The sequence below is a fragment of the Echeneis naucrates genome, chromosome 14, assembly GCF_900963305.1.
Source record: "Echeneis naucrates chromosome 14, fEcheNa1.1, whole genome shotgun sequence".
Classification (NCBI taxonomy): Eukaryota; Metazoa; Chordata; class Actinopteri; order Carangiformes; family Echeneidae; genus Echeneis; species Echeneis naucrates.
Genome location: NC_042524.1, coordinates 16,062,067 through 16,081,217, shown reverse-complemented (window position 1 = coordinate 16,081,217; position 19,151 = coordinate 16,062,067). Strand labels below are relative to the sequence as shown.

Genomic DNA, 19,151 nt, shown 5'->3' with positions numbered 1-19,151 from the left:
TAGTCACAGAGGAGGGAAAAGGCCCTATGAAGGAATAAGAGTTTCATCTCTCTCTACATCCGTGATCGACTGCCCGATTCCCACATTACATTTAGCTGTTTCCTGATCCAGACCAGAGACCAAACGGTAAAAAGGTGAACCCTCCCTCCTCCTCAGCAACTCCTTCTGTCCAAATATAATTTTTCTGGGTTCAAGTAACGAAGGTTCATTCAAAATTGCAGTTGCCTCTTGTCCAGAGGTGATATAGTTCAGTGATTAAAAAAATGTTCCTTTTATAATTGCTAAAATCATGGACATCGTGTTTTCAATTATATTAACAAAAAATACTCAGTTGATATTACTGTCAAATTAATTAATTCAAATAATTTCATTATCTTAAAGGGCTTTTGGTATTATACATAAACATTAGCCATTTCCATTAAAAAAACTGACTTATTTCAAAATTACTCATATAAATACTTAAATATAGCGAGCATAGACGAATCCAAGTGTCTCTAATAGGAACTATCTTGTTAGTGTTTACTCTTTGGTTGTACTTGTAACACAGTGTCCGTCCTCGCTTCAAAAATCTCATGATCGTGCACTGAGAACAGTCTGCAGGAAGAAGTAGACAACAACTATGGCAGAGATCAGCAGAACTGAGAGAGCTGAGCTGTTCACCCCAGATCTGGAGGATCTGCGTGGAGGTAAGAGCTTCAGCTGGGACAAACTGGCATGCTGGCAAAGCTAAGGTCACAGTAGGATGTTTATATAGGAAGACTCATGTAGATATGTTTGGCCGGTTGCAGTTTTACAAGCAGGACTGGAAGACAACTTTGCAGAGGTTCAAGTGAGTGTTGTTGAATGTCCAGATCTCACTCAAGAGCCGTTCCAGTTTCCTGTCAAAGGTAAGAGCAGGCATGTACACTGAATTTTCCAGTTTCAGAAAGCCCAGAAAAATCAATGTGGATTGAAACAGTGAGTAAACATTGCAGATGTGGGGCAGTTTTGACCAGTTTTGTGTAATGTAATGTTTTTCTCCTAATGTCACTTCTGTCTTGTGCTGAAGGCTTGTGTGGAAGGCCTCGTATTACAGATGTTGGTGGAGTACCGTACCTGATTCCCTTGGTTCAAAAGCACAAGGTAACTTCTTTTGCCACACACAGTGCAGTGTGTGCAAATGTGGTGTGGTGATCCTGCAGTCAATGGGATTATTCTGTTACTCTCCCTCTTCCTCCTCACAGGAATACGACATGAACATTATATCCAAAGAGCTGGAGCTACCGGGCGCTTTCATACTTGGTGCAGCAGCAGTTTCCTCCAGGATTGTCGGGATGAATGCTGAGGTTTCTTACTTTTACCACTAATATGTTAGGTTTCATACATTTAAAAAGACAACATTGGCGTTAACATCGTGGATTTATCGACAGTATAGTATGATGTTGTCACTGTGAGGTTTGAGAAGAGCTGTCGTGATGCAGACACTGGTGGATTAAATACTCTCATCCACAGCTGATGCCTCTGGTTCTGACGGAGATGGAGGGCAGGAATTTAGTGAACAGCAGTTACTTTTCCTCCATCAATCCAGCTGATGGCCAATGTCTGCAAGAAAAATATAGTGACAAATTCTCTGGCTGCCACTTTGGACTCCTGGGTAATCTGTATGCCTGTGAAGGGAAGTCTGGAAAGGTAATCAGTCTTATCTGGCCAAATAAGAAGTTCCTACAAAAATGCATTGTCATTACTGACTTTGGTTTTTGGCCAATAATGAACTTCCCTGGTTACATATGAACTTGAACATAATTATCTAGACATTAACAACAAAGTTGTTGTGCCCACACTTTTGCCCCATGACCACGTGTGCTCGTAACATTTGAAAAAATAAATATTAACAGAAAGCTTACTGCCTGTGGGGTACTCACCATTGTGTCTCTCCAGGTCATAGAGGTGCGGGCCAAAAAGAGAACAGGAGGCCACAGTCTTGTGACGGCCTTGAGGAAGACTCTAGAAGCCCAGTACCCTGATAAAACTCTGGCTTTAGGAGGCACCTTCATCATGCAGAAAGGGAAAGCAAAAATCCACATCATGGTAAATTATAAGTGTGACACAGATTGTATTACTGATAGTTACTGACAGTTACGCACATTGATTAATGTTATTGTGTGGGCTTACTGTTAGCCAAGAGAATTCTCTGTCTGCCCACTCGACACCGATGATGATGTCAACAACTGGCTCAAGCACTTTGAAGTCAGTGCTCCGCTCATCTTCCAGTCAGTGCTTGTATCCAGAGATCCTGTAAGCAAAGCAAACACAGTCATATCACAAATGAAAACGATATAACAACAGTTTCGGCACATATTAAAGTTAGCTATCTTGTGATGGTTCTGTTCTTGTTTTCTGTGTGCTCAGGGTTTGGACCTGCGTGTGGAGCACACCCACGGCTTCAGCCACCACGGAGAAGGTGGCCACTACTACATAGACACCACACCGGAGAATGTGGAGTACTTGGGTTACTTCATGCCTGCAGAGTTTATCTACCGCATTGACAGGCCGAAAGAGTCCCATGTAGTTGGAAGAGATTAGAAAAATGTAATGAATGCATAAATCATGTTTTCAGGTCTGCATGACTTGATGAACTTAGATTTATATTGGGTTCTGTCATTATATCCCACAGTCAATCTCTTTTTTTTTTTACCATGTAATGTTTTAAAACAATTAGCATTACTTCAGCAAATGCTCTTAAATCACACTCTCTCTTTCTAAACTTTTACATTTCATATCAGCAAAATCTCTGCATTTGCAAACATAAACACTTCAATGTTGCGTTGTCTTGGCTGTTTGTTCACTGATTGGACCAATAAATGGCATCACGCCACCTCAAAATAAATAGTATATTCAGGACCTTGAAACAATAACTGGACAATTCTATTGTGATTAAGAAGTGTGCATAGTGGAGCAGACCACTCATCTAGAGTAATGTTGCACAGGCAGAAAAAACAAGTATTTTTCAAATGGCCAGTAGACTCATTTGCTGTACGCAGCCTCCCAATTTTAGGAGGGTGGCAGTGTGTTTTAGTGTCTGATCTCCAAGTGTCTCTCGGGAGATCAGAAACACCAATGCAAAGTGGCACACAATTGCGAAGTAAAAAGAAAATATTTGATTTAATTTTTTTTTTTACAAATAAACTGAAAAGTGTGGTGTACAAGTATTGTGTGGTTGTGTGGTGTGGTGTAAAAGTATTCAGTCCCCCTCATGAGTCAATACTTTGTGGAACCGCCTTTTGCTGCAACTATAGCTGTAAGTCTTTTAGGTTATGTCTCTACCAGCTTTGCATACCTAGAAACTGAAATTTTTGCCCATTCTTCTTTGCAAAACAGCTCAAGCTCAGTCAGATTAGATGGACAGCATTTGTGAACTGTATTTTTCATATCTTTCCACAGATTATCAATTGGATTTCAGTCTGGACTTCTAACACATGAATATGTTTTGTTTAAAACCATTCCATTATAGCCTGGCTTTATGTTTAGCGTCATTGTCCTGCTGGAAGGTGAACCTCGTCCCAGTCTTTTGCAGACTCCAACAGGCACCCCCAGAGCATGATGCTGCCACCACCATGTTTGACAGTGGGGATGGTATGTTCATGGTGATGTGCAGTGTTAGTTTTCCGCCACACATAGTTTTTTGCATTTAGGCTGATTTTGGACCCATCTGACCAGAGCACCTTCTTCCACATGTTTGCTGTGTCCCCCGCATGGCTTCTGGAAAACTGCAAACAGGACTTCTTATGGTTTTCTTTTAACAATGGCTTTCTTCTTGCAACACTTCCATAAAGGCCAGATTTGTGCACTGAACGACCAACAGTTGTCCTGTGGACAGATTTCCCCACCTGATCTGTGGATCTGTGAAGTGGTCCAGAGTCACCATGGGCCTCTTGGCTGCATCTCTGATCAGTGCTCTCCTTGTTCGTCTTGTAGATTTAGGTGGACGGCTGTGTCTTGGTAGGTTTGCAGTTGTGACATACTCTATCCATTTCTGGATGATGGCTTGATTGGTGTTGTGTGTCTGTAATAACAGCCTGACAAGCGCAGTTCTCCCATAAAATAGGTTCCCTGAGACAACCTCTGTTATAATTCAGTGCTACATGATTAAAATTGACTTCGGAACATAGAAAATAAATACTAATAAGTATAATTGTGGTAGCAATGGAAATGATGATGAATCTTGTTATTGTTCTGAAGTAAGCCATATCCCCATGTGAAACATTTCCTAAGATATACATTTAAACAAGACATATAACTTTTTTGAATGATCTTAGTTGTGTGTTTATCATCCACTGGGGTAGATCCTCGTTTCATGATGGTTACAATAGAGAGGCTTTTTTTAGTTTTTTTTACTAAACTGTGCCAGGCAATGTGTGCTCGTTTTGGAGGCTGCAATTTGCAGTACTGCATTGAACTAAGTGGGCATACTAATAGGAGCATCTGTCAACAAAATGCAATGCAGTTCAATTCAAAAACAATTACAGAGCTGAATCAGCACAATCAACATTAAAATAATACACTTTCTGAATGCCAATTTTAGTCAGTGTAACTATTAGATTTCCAGAAATAGTCATAGATGATTAAGTAAATGGGAATATAATAACTAAATTAAATCTACTTGTTTTATGTTTTTGTCTACCACATTCATCACGTTATTTACCCTAATCAGAACAGCGCCCTCCGCTGGCTCCAGATGGTAACATCATTTCCCACAATGCTGCTGCTGCACCAGCCCGGAAGTAAGACGTTTATTGACAACATGGCCGTTGAACTGAGCTTGGATTTGAGGATAATTGTAATTTGACAGCGCTCACCCGGGCTGCGACCAAGAACCGTTTCCATCTCTGGACTGTGCGGACCAGATGCAGTTGAATGAAGGGAGCCAAGGGGCCCCGGGACGGTGTCAGTGAGCCGAGGAAACGTCCACAGAGACAAACCCGTCATGTCGTTTTTCAAGAGGAAAGGTGAGGAAGAAACTCCTTCTCCCGCTGCAACGTCAACGGCGGCCGGCCGAGGAGAGGCTGCCGTCCGGCAACACGTAGCCGCCGCGGCCGCTGGTAGATTAGCCAAGGGCACGGCAAGCGCGTTACTGCCGCCGCCGCTCACGGTTAGCTTAGCGGTGGCCTCTCTGCTCTTCCGTCTGATCCAACACGGCGTCGGCTGTCCCCTAACCCTGTGTGGATGCACCAAAGCAGGCTGTCAGCCGTGCTCACGCTGTCCACCATGACTGCACCTGGTCAAAAATAATGCTTCACTTAATTAAAAGCAGCCAGGGAGCCCCGCTGCCCGTGATAGCCAGCAGCCGCGGCTAAAGCAGCTAGTGAAGCTAGCTGCACCAGGACGCCAAACTTTACCGAGCAAGAAGTCCGCAGAAATGTCACACCTGTCCGCCGTATTTGGACCGCAGACGTTAGGTATCTGAGAGAAAAGGCGTGCGGCGTGTAGGGGAACACCTTAGCCAACAAGTGATGTGTCATAAGGCTCATTGGTCAGCATCATCCAACACCTTCCAGCAGGACCGGACTTCCAGCATTAGTTCTAGACCACAACATGACCAGGCAGTATTGTAGGCCAGGTCTTCACAGGTTACACTGCCAAATAAAGTCATGGCCTCTGATGGACAGAAAAAATCTCATAGTAATAAGAAGCCTTTATCAGCTTGATACTAATGTACTGAGCTGCTGAAAATCAAATGGGCAGGAGTTGCTGAATTCCATGTTTATATTTGGATGCCCCTCTTTTAATCTCATTTGATACTTAATCAGGTTCACCTCTTTAAAGCTGATGCTGTCTCATGTCTTTGCTCTGTAATCAGGGATTATCATTTATCTAAAACAAAACTGAACATTAGAATCTTCACGTGTGTAGGATTACTTGGCAGGGCTGTTGTGTTAGATTGCACAGGTTTCAGTGAAATAACAGTCAAAAGTTTGTATAAGAAGCTGTACATCTATATACAACACAGTCTTAATTAGATTACAAGAGACACATTCACTATTCCAGTTTCTGTTTACCAGTATGTCTGATTGCATTCCATGATAGCACACTAATATGATTGAATGGATGGAGGGGTAGCAGTGATTTTGAAATGGACTTCAGCTGAAGTCTGTTTTGCTCAGAAAAGCAGGGAAACATGTACGTGTTGGACAGCGAGTTTAGTGGTTTTTCTTCCTTGAGCTGCAGGGGTCAAAGCAGCTGACACAGCAGGGATCTGAAATGAGGAACTGGTGGAGAGAGTGCTCTTATATTATTATGATGGAGGAGACAAGAAGAGTATGTGCTTCTTTGGATATATAAGATTATCCGGTAATATAGCCTAAATATTGTTTGTTCATGTTTTTTATCACAACATCCTTTGCAGCCAACCACCTGATGAATACTTATTTAGAACAGAGGCGTATGCTGTTGTTTTGTTTGATCTTAGACCATTTAAAAATCACACCTTATATCTGTGACAGACCATTCAGTGGACTCTGACTCTTGGCTGACAGATGTATGAATACAAGTTATTTTGGATAGAGCTGTTTGTGAATCCACAGAGCTCTAACCAAAATGACTTGCTCAGAGAGCATCCTCTGTACCATCTGCCAGTGCTTGAAATTGATTTTTGGTTCTTGTTTGCTCTTTGCTGCAACAGCCTAATCTGACGGTATGAATCTTAAAACACTCGAGTTTTTACTTCCAGCCGCAGAGATTAGGAGTCCTGTCATATATTAGTATTGTTGAATAGTTTTGTCTCAGGCCACATTATCTAAACACCTTCATTATCTTCTGATATCATGCACTTGTTTTGAAACAATCAGGGGTTCCTAGAAAGCTTAAGATGTAAAATGTCGATAGTCTTGACAAGATCTGTCTAATGCCCATCAGAGGTAATACACCAAGGTCACAGATTTCAGGAAGGACTTAATGCTGACATCCAGACTGCAGTTCTGCTTATTATATAAATAGCAGGACTGAGTTGGCTTTTACATATCAGAGCACAGCTTCTCCATCAATTTTCACTCTTGCTTTTCCACTATATCAGCTTCCTTCATGTCATTCTGTGCCTTAACCTTTTGTTGTAGAGTTTTCCAGTGACGCCACACCAGCAGCTTTTCCCATCTATGAATCTCAACTATGTTTTTCTTTTATTCTTTGCTTGTCTCACCCTACATTGTGAATCACAAATCCATTGTGCTTCTCCAGTTACAACCCATCTCATTTTTCTCCTCACAGCCAAAAGCAAAGAACCAGAAAGAGTGGCAGATTCTAAAGTTAACAGAGGTGAGTTCATTATTACTTCTGTTGGTTATGATTATTTATATAATCGTGTGACTATGCAATATTAATTAATATTATTAGATCTACTTCCATACTGACTACAATACTGTATTGGGTATCAGTGAGTACTTAAGTTGGTGACATTATTGTCAATTAACTGCATAGTTTCATACCTGGATAACACAACAGTTTGATAAATAGTGTAACATTAGCTGTTAGCAAAGAGTGTCTTCAGTAAAAAGGAACCATGTACATGAAGGCTTTAATAATGAGGGTTGGTACCAGTGTAAGAAGATCTGGTGTAAAATTCATTTAAATAATTATTGTTTATGTTTTACAGTCAAATCGGACAATAAAATAAATATATGCCATTCTTGGTTTAGCTGAGCCATGTTAAATGTATCACATTCATACAAGTTTAGTATTTTATATCTGTTGACACCACTTAGAGATGTGAAAGCGATGTTTCTGCATCTGGGTGTGATCAAAGAGCTAAGTTTAGTCTTTTTAAGGAAGGATTCAAGTAGCTGTTTACTTAAGGTAGTGCTTAATATATTTTATCACTGCCGTTTTTTCTTGGCAACCCAAATTTTGACCTCCAGCTATGGAATAAATCACATGCAATTTCCAGCCAAACACTGGGAAGTCTGTCAAACATCTCACACAGCCAGGGGCCTCTGTATATTAACTGTGAGCTCTTTCAGAAACTCTAAAAAGACCCTTTCATGAGGCCACATTGACTTGTTACATTCAGGCCACACAGAACTTTAATGTCATTGTACTGTCCTCCATCCTCTACACCTAGCCCCAGTCAGCCCTCACTCGCCATCGCTAGGACTAAGGAATCACCATGCCATCCAGGAAGCTGCAGGGCCCAGCCATGTGGCCATCAACGCCATCTCTGCCAACATGGACTCCTTTGCCCAAGGTCGCACCGCCATCCTCAAGAAACAGCCAAGTCACATGGAGGCTGCGCACTTTGGCGACCTTGGTAGGGAGACATTCATGTGTTTGTGTGCTGGTATTAGTGATAACCTCTACAGAATCTGACCAACATTTCAGAGTTTAAATGCTTAGTAGATAATTATGTAGAAAAAAGCATGATATGCATCCGAAATGAATGTAGTTAAAAAGATGAGCCTGTTTTTGACAATCACATTGTCTTTTTTTTATAGTTATGTTAGTGTGTAAGAAGGCATTATTATCATAGATCAATTTGTGTCATTTGGGTCTGTGACCTGTCAATTCAGGAGTGGTAGCCTTTTATATTCTTATGCTATACATTTTAACACAGTGGGCTAGCATGCTGTTTTTTTTACATTTAGGATCACATTTGGCTTTCCCTTATTTGACGAGGATATGGTTGAAGAAAAACATATTGCTGCAGCAGCAAATTAAAATACAGATGTTGCTTGATATTTGGAAGTTTGTATCATAAGCTCCTGTTTAACCTTGTGGGAATTGTTGCATTTCTTAAAGCAATCTGCTTGAGCTCCAGTGTGCCCTAGTGCAATTCTTGCATCACTAAAGTGGGTTAAGCAGCCAACTATCTTGTGCAGATGACAGTGTGAGACATTCACATGATCGTTTTCATTTTTCAATGAGGAGTCAAACTTTCCAAAGCCTGAAGCTGGTGAATAAACAGCTCCTCCTTTTATCAGAGAGCCTCTAAAATTAGATTCTACATATGGACACTGGTTTCCATGATGTGTAGTGTGGCTGAAATATTTAATGACAATAGTGACACAACCTGTTACTGAGAATGCTGCTCTGAGAATAACTTTGGTGAGTCAGGAAGAGGTGGAAGAACCTGTGCTGCAAGCTGAGCAAAAAAATCCGACTAAAACACACATAGCCAGTGATTTCTGGGCTGCATCTTTAACAAAGCAAGGAAGTGTAGGAGGCTTCAAAGCAGCAGGAGACTGATAGCAGTTTATGTGGCTGTTTTGATTTGAACAGCTTTCAGTATTAACATGGTCTTGACTGTGTCATCTTGAGGAATGTGAGGAGGCTGATTGATAAGCACAACTTGGGCAACACCTTGGGAGCACTATCTTGTTTTGAAAGGGCAAACATAACACCTCAATGCTGCAGCCCACGCATCAGTCTCACCACAGCTTATGTGCTCTGATTCATAATCCAACAAGGGTTTGTAGTCAGTTGGCTAGCTCCCTTTCTTGTTTTGTTTTCTAAGATTATGTGTGTTTTGCCTTGCAGTCCTCAAGGATGGGGTATATTATTCAATGTGACACATTGTAATGTTGAATAATATAGCATCCCTACAGGAATCTGTTTTGTTTTTTCTCTAGTGTTCAGCTGTAGCTGGGGTTTGGAAGCTGTAAAAGCTGATGTGAGTGTCACAGATCACATCATATAAACACATTAATAGGACGATGGACAGACCACATAGATGCTGCTGATGTGTGATTCTGAGAAGTCAACATGCTAGATCTGCTGCAATTGACCTTTTAGAGATATATTAAGGATATTAAAGGCAAATGTTATCGACAACTGCTTCTTTTGAGATAATCTTTACAACATTCCATAGTGTTAGAAGAAATTCTCTGCAGGTTTGTGAAATATCCAATAATATGCAATATTCTGGTGTAAGATTGCATTATTTTTTTCAAAGATACATTGAAGTGGGATACATTACTAAAAATACGCTGTTTACCCTGCTGTTTAAATTGAAATCTGTGTCTCCATTTGCATGTCACAGGTCATTCCAGTGTGAACTACCAGCCCCAGGAGACCCGCTCACGGCTTTCCAAGACGGTGGATCAGGTCCTTCGGGACAAAGTGGCAATGCCCCACTACATGCACTTCATGGAACTGCAGGGTGCTGACCATCTGGTTCGGTTTTGGTTGGAGGCTGAGAGTTTCCGCTCCACCAGCTGGTCACGAGTCAGAGCACACAGTCTAAATTCTGTCAAACACAGCTCCTTGGCTGAGCCCGTCCCAGCCTCCTCAGATGGCTTAGAGTTCCCTGAGACAGCCCCACACCTGCCTAATGCCCTCACCCGGGACATTAGCAGTGCAGGTCCTACAGTGCTGTCAGAGCAGCGGGACGCCTCCAGCACAGAAGCTGGTCTAAGACCGGGCACCCCTCGAGCACAGACCCCCAGCAGACAGGCACCATCCAGGACAGGGAGTCCCTACAAGGCTCAGTCAAATAGCACTCCGCGGGACTCTGACCAACTCATGAAAAGTGAGTCATATTTTACAATTACATTTTTCAAAATCAGTGGACCAACTTAAGACACAACATCAATGAATCTCTTTGTTTCATATGTAGAAAAAATTATTATGAAAAGATCAATTCCATAGTTGCTTTAATTCTGTAACTAACAGGGATCACAGTCAACAAAAACAAAAACCCCTGGATCTCAATGGCTCTATTAGTATTTCACATTTAATTTCATATTTCATTAATATTTATAGCAAAATAGATGTTAATTTACATCAAATTCTTTTAGCACATGATGCTTTGGGAATTTGATAACAGTATTTGCAACTTCTGGATAGAAACTTGGCTTTTGTCTGAGGATGGTGGCAAGAGAACTCATGCTTCTCTTCAAACATATCTTTCACTGGTGTCTGGGAATGTTTTGGGTAATTAAAGTGACATATTGCGAGCCAAGTCTAATTCCACGGTCCAACATATTAATTTATAGTTGTCTTCGCAGCATTTTTCAAGTTTATGTTGAACTGTCCTTCTGAAGACGAGACTGCCCATAGTTCTACAACAAGGGAGCTTCATGCAAAAAAGTGTCCCATTGTTTACTATGTAAAGGTCTCTCTTTAAAGCCAGATCCTGTAGAAGGAAAACCTACAGTGACTAATAACAGTTAAAATCCATAAGTGGTCAGTCTAGTATTGTTTTACCATAGGTTCACTTTTTGCAAATATCTCTCCATTCTCATCCATAGGGGGAAAGAATCACTGGATAATAATACAGCTGTGTGGCTCTTTGTGTTTCAGGTATAGAGAAGGAGGCAGTTACCATCTTCACAAAGTACATCTCTCCCGATGCAGTGAGACCCATCCCCATTACAGAGCAGATAAGAAATGACATAGTTGGTAAGATATTGATGCTGCTGGTAGGAATCTTTTTATTGAAATCTTACTCTTGCAATATTATGTCTGTGTATATTCTCATTCATCCATATCATAGTCATATCCGGGCAACGAATTGAATCAAAAGCAACTGTTTTTTGTTTTGTCTAAGGGGCTTCATCAGTTCTCAACGCATCAGTCTGACTAGTCCTCACTAGTCTTTAAAGCCACACAGTCTAATGAGGATTGGTCAGGCTGATGCGTTGAGAACTGATGAAGCTCCTTGGATAAGAGGCAAAGCGTCTTAAACAAATCTAAGTCGAGTTGCTTTCGATTCAATTTGTTGCCCGGATTTGCAAATGCTAGAATCATGCTAGAATCATTTTGGATAAGTCAAACACTGGGTGTGTCCACATCATAAATGATATCCTGTTGAACAGTTATGTACCTGTCCTTCGTCTGTGCAGCTAAGATATGCGGAGAAGATGGCATGGTGGATCCAAACTGCTTTGTCATTGCACAGTGTGTAGTCTTCAGCATCTTGGAGCAACAGTAAGTTTCTGTCTGACCATTTTCTGGGGAATTTACATTCACCAGGCAAAGGTTTCCCATTGCCATATATTGACATAAACATTAAAGTGTAACTGGTGTTCTTCTTGTCATTTTCAAACCTTGACGCCCACAGCAGCAGCTCTATTCATTTTCCACTTGTCCTTTCATTTCCAGGCACTTTACTGAATTCCTGCGGAGCCATCATTTCTGTAAATACCAGATTGAAGTGTTGACTAGTGGCTCTGTGTTCTTGGCTGACATTTTATTCTGTGAGTCAGCTCTCTTCTACTTCTCTGAGGTGAGTGGGCTCAGTGGTTCTCAGAATGTTATTTATGATTGTTAATCACGACAGGCCTATACACTGATTTTATTATTATTACTTTTTTTAAAACCATCCTCTCTCCTGCTGCTGTAACAAAACAGGTTACATTTCTCAATTCTGTGGATTAATTGTATTGCAGGAATTAGCTGAGGACACAGTCTTTATAATGCAACAGACAAGCTTGTTCTACCATCTCCTTACCTGTTGTTTATACAGAAATGACGATTAATAATGTTCTCAGCCCTGCATAGATGAAACAGTCAAAGTTTTGCACATGGTGTTCAATTAACATTACCCAAGAATGTTGTAACCATACATGGTCCTTCAGTGTTCTCTGCTCCATATCTCATTCGCTATAGTACATGGAAAAGGAGGAGGCGATGAATATACTTCAGTTCTGGTTGGCAGCAGACAACTTCCAGAACCAGCTAGCAGCTAAGAAGGGCCAGTATGATGGCCAGGAAGCTCAAAATGATGCCATGATCCTCTATGATAAGTAGGTTTTATGTCTGTCCCTTTACAATCCGTCATGCTCTGTGTAAGAATGGTTTTGTAATGATACTAGGAAATAGCCACCATCTAGAAATTTCTGCTTATTTATTTCAGAATACATGTTCTTTTCTTTAAGATGTGTAATACTAATTTTATTAATTAGATGTCAATCTTAGAGTTACTAGAAGCAATAAAAGATTGCTCCTCTTACTTTTTAATACTACACCCTGAGAGTTTACAATAAATTGTCAAAAATAAAAAGCATTGGATTTTTTTGTAACAGATCTATGAAGAATCATAGCTGATTTTTCTACACACGATTTTAGACAGTGTAAATTTTTTACGCTCAAAAAACCTATATCCAGTGTTTTCTCATGAAAAAATAGTAATTTACCTTCCCATCCCATCAATGTTTTTCCTAAATTTCCTGTCTACAGTCTCACTCTACTGGCCATCACTCATTCATCGTAAATTCTTTATTTGATAATGATCCTAACTTTAATGTTTGAAAGGGTTAGTGTTAGGTCTGTGATTATATTTGTATTTTTCTTTGTGTGGCTGAATGATCCTGTGGGTGTCAGTATTTAATTTCATACCTTTGTATTTAAGGCCCAGGGGGTTCAGAGAGGCCCATTATGTTGTACTTCTATTTGTATTATTTATCCTCAGTCAATTAGTTGATGTGATGCACGTGTGTGGTCCAATAGAAATATCTTTTGTGATAGCAGTAACAGCAGCCACTCATATTTTGTTGATATTTTTTTAAAAATATGGGAATGCATGAAGAACAGAGGGTTTATCATCTCTTATGTCAGTGAGTTACATCTCAGTTAGACCTAAGCAGGTGTCTTATGTTTTCTGTTAGTATAATCCCTAGGAGTTATTTCTTTTGTTCATCAATAGTTAGAGGATTTAAAGGGTGTGTGTCAAAAATGTAAATGCTATGTATTACTTTCTTCCTAGTTGTATAGCCCAATTTTACTGAAACTATTGGTATATGATTTTTGGTAGTTTATTGCGCTCTCTTTAATTTCCTCTCCAGGTATTTCTCACTCCAAGCTACCAACCCTCTGGGCTTTGGCGACTCTGTGCGGATGGAGATAGAGTCAAATATCTGCCGAGAGGGAGGACCTCTCCCTGACTGTTTCACCACTCCACTCAGACAGGCCTGGACAACCATGGAGAAGGTCAGATTCTCTCATAGCCACTTACTAAACGCTCTACAGTTACTTTGACATCTCGTACCCTTCTAGCATGTGAGGGGAAAAATAAAGCCCAACTATGTAAAATAAAGCCCTGCTGAATGCACAAAATTTAAAAATTGGCTTTTGACACGCTTAATTATGGTCTAAAATTTGCTATTTGAACCTCGTTCATTTTAATAGGATCCTCATATTTGTCTTGTAAGTCACTGACCAATGATCATTTTACACCATGCACCAATCTCACATTAATGAAATAAAAGCTCAGCACTCGTTTGTGCATAAAGGTCAGTAACCAACCTTTGTAACTTCTGTTCCACTAATATATCAGGCAGCTCATTATTTTCTAACAGAGCTGTTTTGCATTTGTTCAGGTCTACATGCCAGGCTTCCTGTCAAGCAACCTTTACTACAAATACCTGAGTGATCTCATCAATTCAGTGCGGGCGGATGAATTTGTGAATGTCAGCACTCCAGGTCAAAGTGGGCCTGCGGACAACGACCGCTCAAGTTCAAATGCCAGCGAGGGCTCTCAGACGCAGGTGACCCCAGTGTTAACCCCCATCTTCAGTCCCTGTGGGAATGTTCTTCTGTCTGCTGACATTTAGACCTGCTCTGCCTCATTACATGAATAGTGAAGATATTTTTTTAATGTCAGGAGGTCATAATCATTCCTATCGTAAAGATACCTTCTTTAAAAAAAAAGAGCTATCTGTAAACATTGGGTTCATGATGTCTTCCCTACAGCATGGTGCCAGAAGGGCAGCAATCAAGATCCTGAAAAACTTTGATGAGGCCATCACTGTGGACGTGGCCAGCCTGGACCCTGAGTCTTTGTACCAGCGGCCATATGCTGGGTGAGGTTTTTTTTTTTTTTTATCTTGTGTATATATATTTTGTCTTATATTCTTTTGCTTTTAAGTGGTTGAATACTAATGACATGATAAATGCATGTTTTCTCTGGAACAGAGCTCATGCAGCAGCAACATGAATGATAACTGGAGGCGTCCTAAGCCATTATAAATCAACCTAAAATGTGGCTGATAAAATGCTTAGAAACTTGATTTTGGTTTCATATCATTATTTATGTAAATTTACTTTCCACAGATTTGATGTTCCCAATGTCTCTTTTAGTTTTGGTTGTTTTCCTGTCATCTTTTACGTCTTCCTTCTTTATGCTCCTTGGATTGCACACATTTCCATTTAGTTTCAGTGCATGTATCATCTATATTTTTATTGACCGGCTTATAAAGTACTTAAGATTCTTAAATACTTGAAGTGAATAATCTTATTGAAAGACAAAAGTTGTAGTCCCCCACCCCCCATTGAAACTGCAGTTATTGAATGGAATGACACACTATCAGAGGTGCTTGAATGGTTTGTGTGTGCCTGAGGCTCAGGTCTGTCCCATTTGCTCTGTCTCCTGTCTTCATATGTCTCTTTTCCTCTGTCTGCTCAGAAAGATGACGTTTGGGAAGGTGAACGAGCTGGGCCAGTTTATCAGGGAGGCAGAGCCTGAGCCGGATGTGAAGAAATCCAAAGGCATGATACACTCAGACTTGTCTCTCTCTCTCAACCTCCATCCGTCTAACTATTCTCTTTATGTCTTTGGCCTCACTCTGTCATATTATCTCTCTTTTCTTTACAGTGAAAAATAACTGTTCTTTTCCCACGAATATAAACCTCCTCTAGAGGCTGCTTCCATTCTCCACGGCTGCTGATAGTCTCTTGAAATATTGAAGAACATTTCAGTTGGGGGAAAAAAGTGCACAGGCTCCACTACCTTTGCCTGGAGTAGTCAGATTTTTGGCTATTTGATAGCTAATACCACTCTTATGGAAGAAGTGTTATTCACAAAGTATTACGAAGAAAACACTAAACATCTCAGTATTATCTCACCTTGATAGATTTTGAAACCGTTTTCCAGGGAAAACCGACTTACCTTGTAGCAGTGACTTTGTTCCGTTAAAGGAACAACACATAATTTACAACTGTTTCTGTTTCCTGATGTTCGTCCCATTCAGCCTCTCCTCTTCTCTCTTTTAGGTTCCATGTTTTCTCAAGCCATGAAGAAATGGGTCCAAGGAAACTCAGATGAGGTGAGGAAGCAAAATGTTAAACGATCATGAGTGATTTAGTGGCCAGGAGCATAGCATAGTTCTCATGTATTCAGATTGAGTCTGTGATGTCACTCCATGACAAATGGTTTTTTAAAGAATATAAATAAACCTCTGCAGAAAATTAAAGCTATTGATTATGCTGTGACTCAAGGCCCAGGAAGAGATGGCATGGCAGATTGCCAAGATGATTGTCAACGACGTCGTCCACCAGTCAAACCATGACAGCCCAGGCAAGACCACCAAGGTATAGAGCTTCATTCAGTATTCTTGTTCCTGTGTGGTGACGTGTGGAATGACTACAGTTTTTTTCTAAGTGTTTTCTTTTGTCTGTCTGTAGTTATGACCCTACCGACAGACCAAAGGGCTGTCACTCCCTGCAGTCGCTTGCCAAGCCAGTGATGGGCCGTACATGGGGTTCACCCTGCAATGAACTGCATTACTCTGAGAACGAACAAGGCTTTTTTAATCACTTCCCCAGCCTCCATGTGTCTGTGTATGTATGCATATGTGTGTAGCCGTGTGCTTGAATGAGTGATTGTTCACGCATGAGCTAGTGGGAAACTTGAAGTACATCGTCGCTCCAATCTTCCAACTTCATAACACTATAAAGGTTCATGTGTTGTCACTGAAAGCATCAGACTGTAGGACTCCTGAGGAGGCAGACGTTTACCATGATGCTAGAAGAAAGCTGGCACAAAGAATCAGCAGCTCAGTTGGGACTTTTGTTATGTGGCTGTGGCCATACCGTTTGTCTAATCTTGGAAAAACAATGCAAAGACTGAATTACCCTCACTCCTTCATGATAAGCCTCCATGCACCTTTTAAAGCATTCCTTGTTTTTAGATGAAATTCATTTTTAAGGGTCAGCCTCTTGAGGGTTAAGCATCAGTTTGTGGTGGTGTAAAGTGTTTGCACCAGCCCGTCTGGAGTAGTTTTGTTAGCTGCTCCCTCCTCTGAGCTGTCCTACTCCAGCTGTTAACTGTATGTATTGTAGAAGACCTGGAAATGTTATGCTGGTACAGGAGGATCTGATTCGGTTGTTGGGACATGCTGACTTCTTGTTTGAACCTCCTGGCAGCTCCAGCAGAGCGTAGAAGAAATACTCCCTAATGAACTCCAGTTGTGTTGGAAAACTCCAAACTCTATGTCGTAAGTGTTTGTTTAAATATATGAACAAACATTTCTATATATATATATATAGAAAAAAAGTAGACTTCTGGTTTACCCCGTATGTCAATGTTAGTCCCTTTTTTACGGTGATTGCAGTTTTATTTTGCTTTTTTTTTTTTTTTAATGCATCACTGAAACAAACTGGACTGTTTAACTGGAAAGTGTGCTCAGTGAAATAAACTTTTTAAAACATTTCTTTCAAGCCTTACCAAGATGTGGAAAAGAACCAGAAAAGACTCTTGGTACTATGTACCACTAATGTTTTCTGAAATGTGCGTGTACTTAATCTATAATATATTTAAATTGTGTTTGATTTAAATACATATATTATGAAATGTTTTGTCCGCCCTCCTGCTTTGTTCCATGCTGAGTGTTGCTCTGTTATTGTGTTTACAGGTCAGTTCAGGCTTTGGTTATTTTTGACAGAGACCATGTGAGATGTTTACTTAGAGATTGCTTTTCATTTTCTTAAATTATTTCCAAATCAGTGTTGGAAGTCAGGGAACTGCCGAGCCCAGTGGCATCAGCCGTAGGTTGGATTACTATCACCTCTGACCATGTGGGGGCAATATTGGCTGCATTCCCATGTTAGGGTAAAGGAGAAGGGGACACTGGTGACACAGATTTACAGGTCGAGGAAAATCCACAAACTGTAACATATGACGCTGGTTAAAGGGCTCAAAGTCTGCTTGGGTACATTGCACCCCTGTAAACGCAATTAAAGTGTTTTATTCATTGATTCGTTCAAAAGCGGTTTTACTTTCTGAGGCTTTACGTCGAGGTGGCCTCTTCCTGTTTGTGCAGTATTAAGTGTTGATGTGATATACCCGGCTATTATGGACACTGGCTCTTCTCCCAGGTGGGTTTGAATGGCGGTGATTTTTCCACAGTTGTGTCTAATGATGCGTTATTCCGGTGATGGAGGTGATTACTGTTAAACGTTTTAGATCCTGATCAGCTGACGGTTCTCGTGCAGTTTCACCACATGACCCCGTAAGCTGCCTGCTGTCCCGCGAGCCCAGCCTGAGACTGAAGACACCTCCACGTGCTGGGGCAACGCCCACCTCAATATGAACGTCCCGAGCTCTGATTGGCTGAGCTGCGCACACGGACCCGCACGCGTGTGCAACAATAAATCCACTAATGCTCGCTCTGGCCTTGCACATCGTTGCTTTAAAGTATTTTTTAACAGAGAGAAATATTTCTCTGAGATTTAAACGGTTAAGTAAGAGTTAAGTTTTCTGTATATCACACAACGCGCTCGTTTAAACCAAGTTTTTTTTTTGACACGTTAACAAAGTGCGATGTTTGTCGTGAACAGATACCTGCAGTCAGACACCTGTCCTGTCAAGTCACCACAACACACTGTGCACAATACCGGAAAAGTGCATTTAAACCTTCAAAATAAAAACAAGGTTAACGAGGACAAGGGTCAATTCATTGCCCGCCACAAGCAACATTGTTTTTGTAGTAACTTTATTAGGCTGACGGAATGGGATGTATTAAATATTGAACAAATATATATTAAAAAAAACTTTCCAATTTCACTCACATCTGCTTTCTACCGACACACCTCTCAGAATAACCGCAATGACTCCATTCAGGCTACACAGATCTAAAGTACCATCTGGTCGTCTCCTACAGCCATGCATCCATCTCCAAGTTACATTGTGAATGAAACTTGGCATCGTGAGACTTTTCTTTAACATATATAAGTATATATTCTAAACGGCTTGCTACTCCTTGGAAATTTACTACAATATAATAACATTTGATAAAATTAATAGCTGAAATGGAAACAGGAACTCCAGTGTTTTAGTACATAGGGGCAAAGCCTCAAAAACATCCTAAATTTCCTGTATGGGAAACAAGAAAGCATGAAATGATGAAATGAACTCCGGCGTCCCTCCGCTTCTAGATTTTTACTTTGAAATCCACCCCGGAAGTTCTGCT

The 19,151-nt window shown here is 40.7% G+C and overlaps 2 protein-coding genes and 1 long non-coding RNA gene across 4 annotated transcripts; 2 read left to right on the top strand and 1 right to left on the bottom strand.

The window, feature by feature from the left end:
* Positions 1 to 543: 543 nt before the first annotated feature.
* On the top strand, positions 544 to 3,156 carry c14h11orf54 (chromosome 14 C11orf54 homolog). Its single transcript, XM_029519861.1, has 8 exons — positions 544 to 686; positions 789 to 887; positions 1,049 to 1,122; positions 1,224 to 1,325; positions 1,492 to 1,668; positions 1,918 to 2,067; positions 2,158 to 2,274; positions 2,389 to 3,156. Exons 1-8 carry the CDS (start codon positions 620 to 622, stop codon positions 2,560 to 2,562), a joined length of 960 nt encoding a protein of 319 aa, XP_029375721.1. The 5' UTR covers positions 544 to 619; the 3' UTR covers positions 2,563 to 3,156.
* LOC115054591 (uncharacterized) lies at positions 1,902 to 4,809 on the bottom strand. Its single transcript, XR_003841602.1, has 3 exons — positions 4,682 to 4,809; positions 2,152 to 2,272; positions 1,902 to 2,027 (listed from the first exon to the last, which is right to left on the bottom strand). It is a non-coding gene; the product is annotated as an uncharacterized LOC115054591 (long non-coding RNA).
* akap10 (A kinase (PRKA) anchor protein 10) lies at positions 4,756 to 17,937 on the top strand. 2 transcript variants are annotated; one of them, XM_029519859.1, is made up of 15 exons: positions 4,756 to 4,985; positions 7,240 to 7,287; positions 8,090 to 8,275; positions 10,004 to 10,492; positions 11,266 to 11,364; positions 11,808 to 11,892; positions 12,067 to 12,190; positions 12,574 to 12,710; positions 13,749 to 13,893; positions 14,283 to 14,450; positions 14,656 to 14,765; positions 15,368 to 15,450; positions 15,955 to 16,007; positions 16,180 to 16,272; positions 16,366 to 17,937. In XM_029519859.1, exons 1-15 carry the CDS (start codon positions 4,964 to 4,966, stop codon positions 16,369 to 16,371), a joined length of 1,848 nt encoding a protein of 615 aa, XP_029375719.1. In that variant the 5' UTR covers positions 4,756 to 4,963; the 3' UTR covers positions 16,372 to 17,937. The 2 variants fall into 2 exon arrangements, with proteins under 2 accessions (XP_029375719.1, XP_029375720.1); XM_029519860.1 differs by lacking the exon at positions 16,366 to 17,937 and having other exon boundaries at positions 16,180 to 16,278.
* Positions 17,938 to 19,151: the final 1,214 nt, after the last annotated feature.

Coding starts and splice junctions, on each gene's coding strand:
- c14h11orf54 (XM_029519861.1), top strand. CDS start 620: ATGGCAGAGATCAGCAGAACTGAGAGAGCTGAGCTGTTCACCCCAGAT. Junction 1,326..1,491: donor TTGTCGGGATGAATGCTGAG/GTTTCTTACTTT, acceptor TCTCATCCACAG/CTGATGCCTCTGGTTCTGAC. Junction 2,068..2,157: donor AAGCAAAAATCCACATCATG/GTAAATTATAAG, acceptor GCTTACTGTTAG/CCAAGAGAATTCTCTGTCTG.
- akap10 (XM_029519859.1), top strand. CDS start 4,964: ATGTCGTTTTTCAAGAGGAAAG. Junction 11,365..11,807: donor GATAAGAAATGACATAGTTG/GTAAGATATTGA, acceptor TCGTCTGTGCAG/CTAAGATATGCGGAGAAGAT. Junction 14,451..14,655: donor GCGAGGGCTCTCAGACGCAG/GTGACCCCAGTG, acceptor TCTTCCCTACAG/CATGGTGCCAGAAGGGCAGC.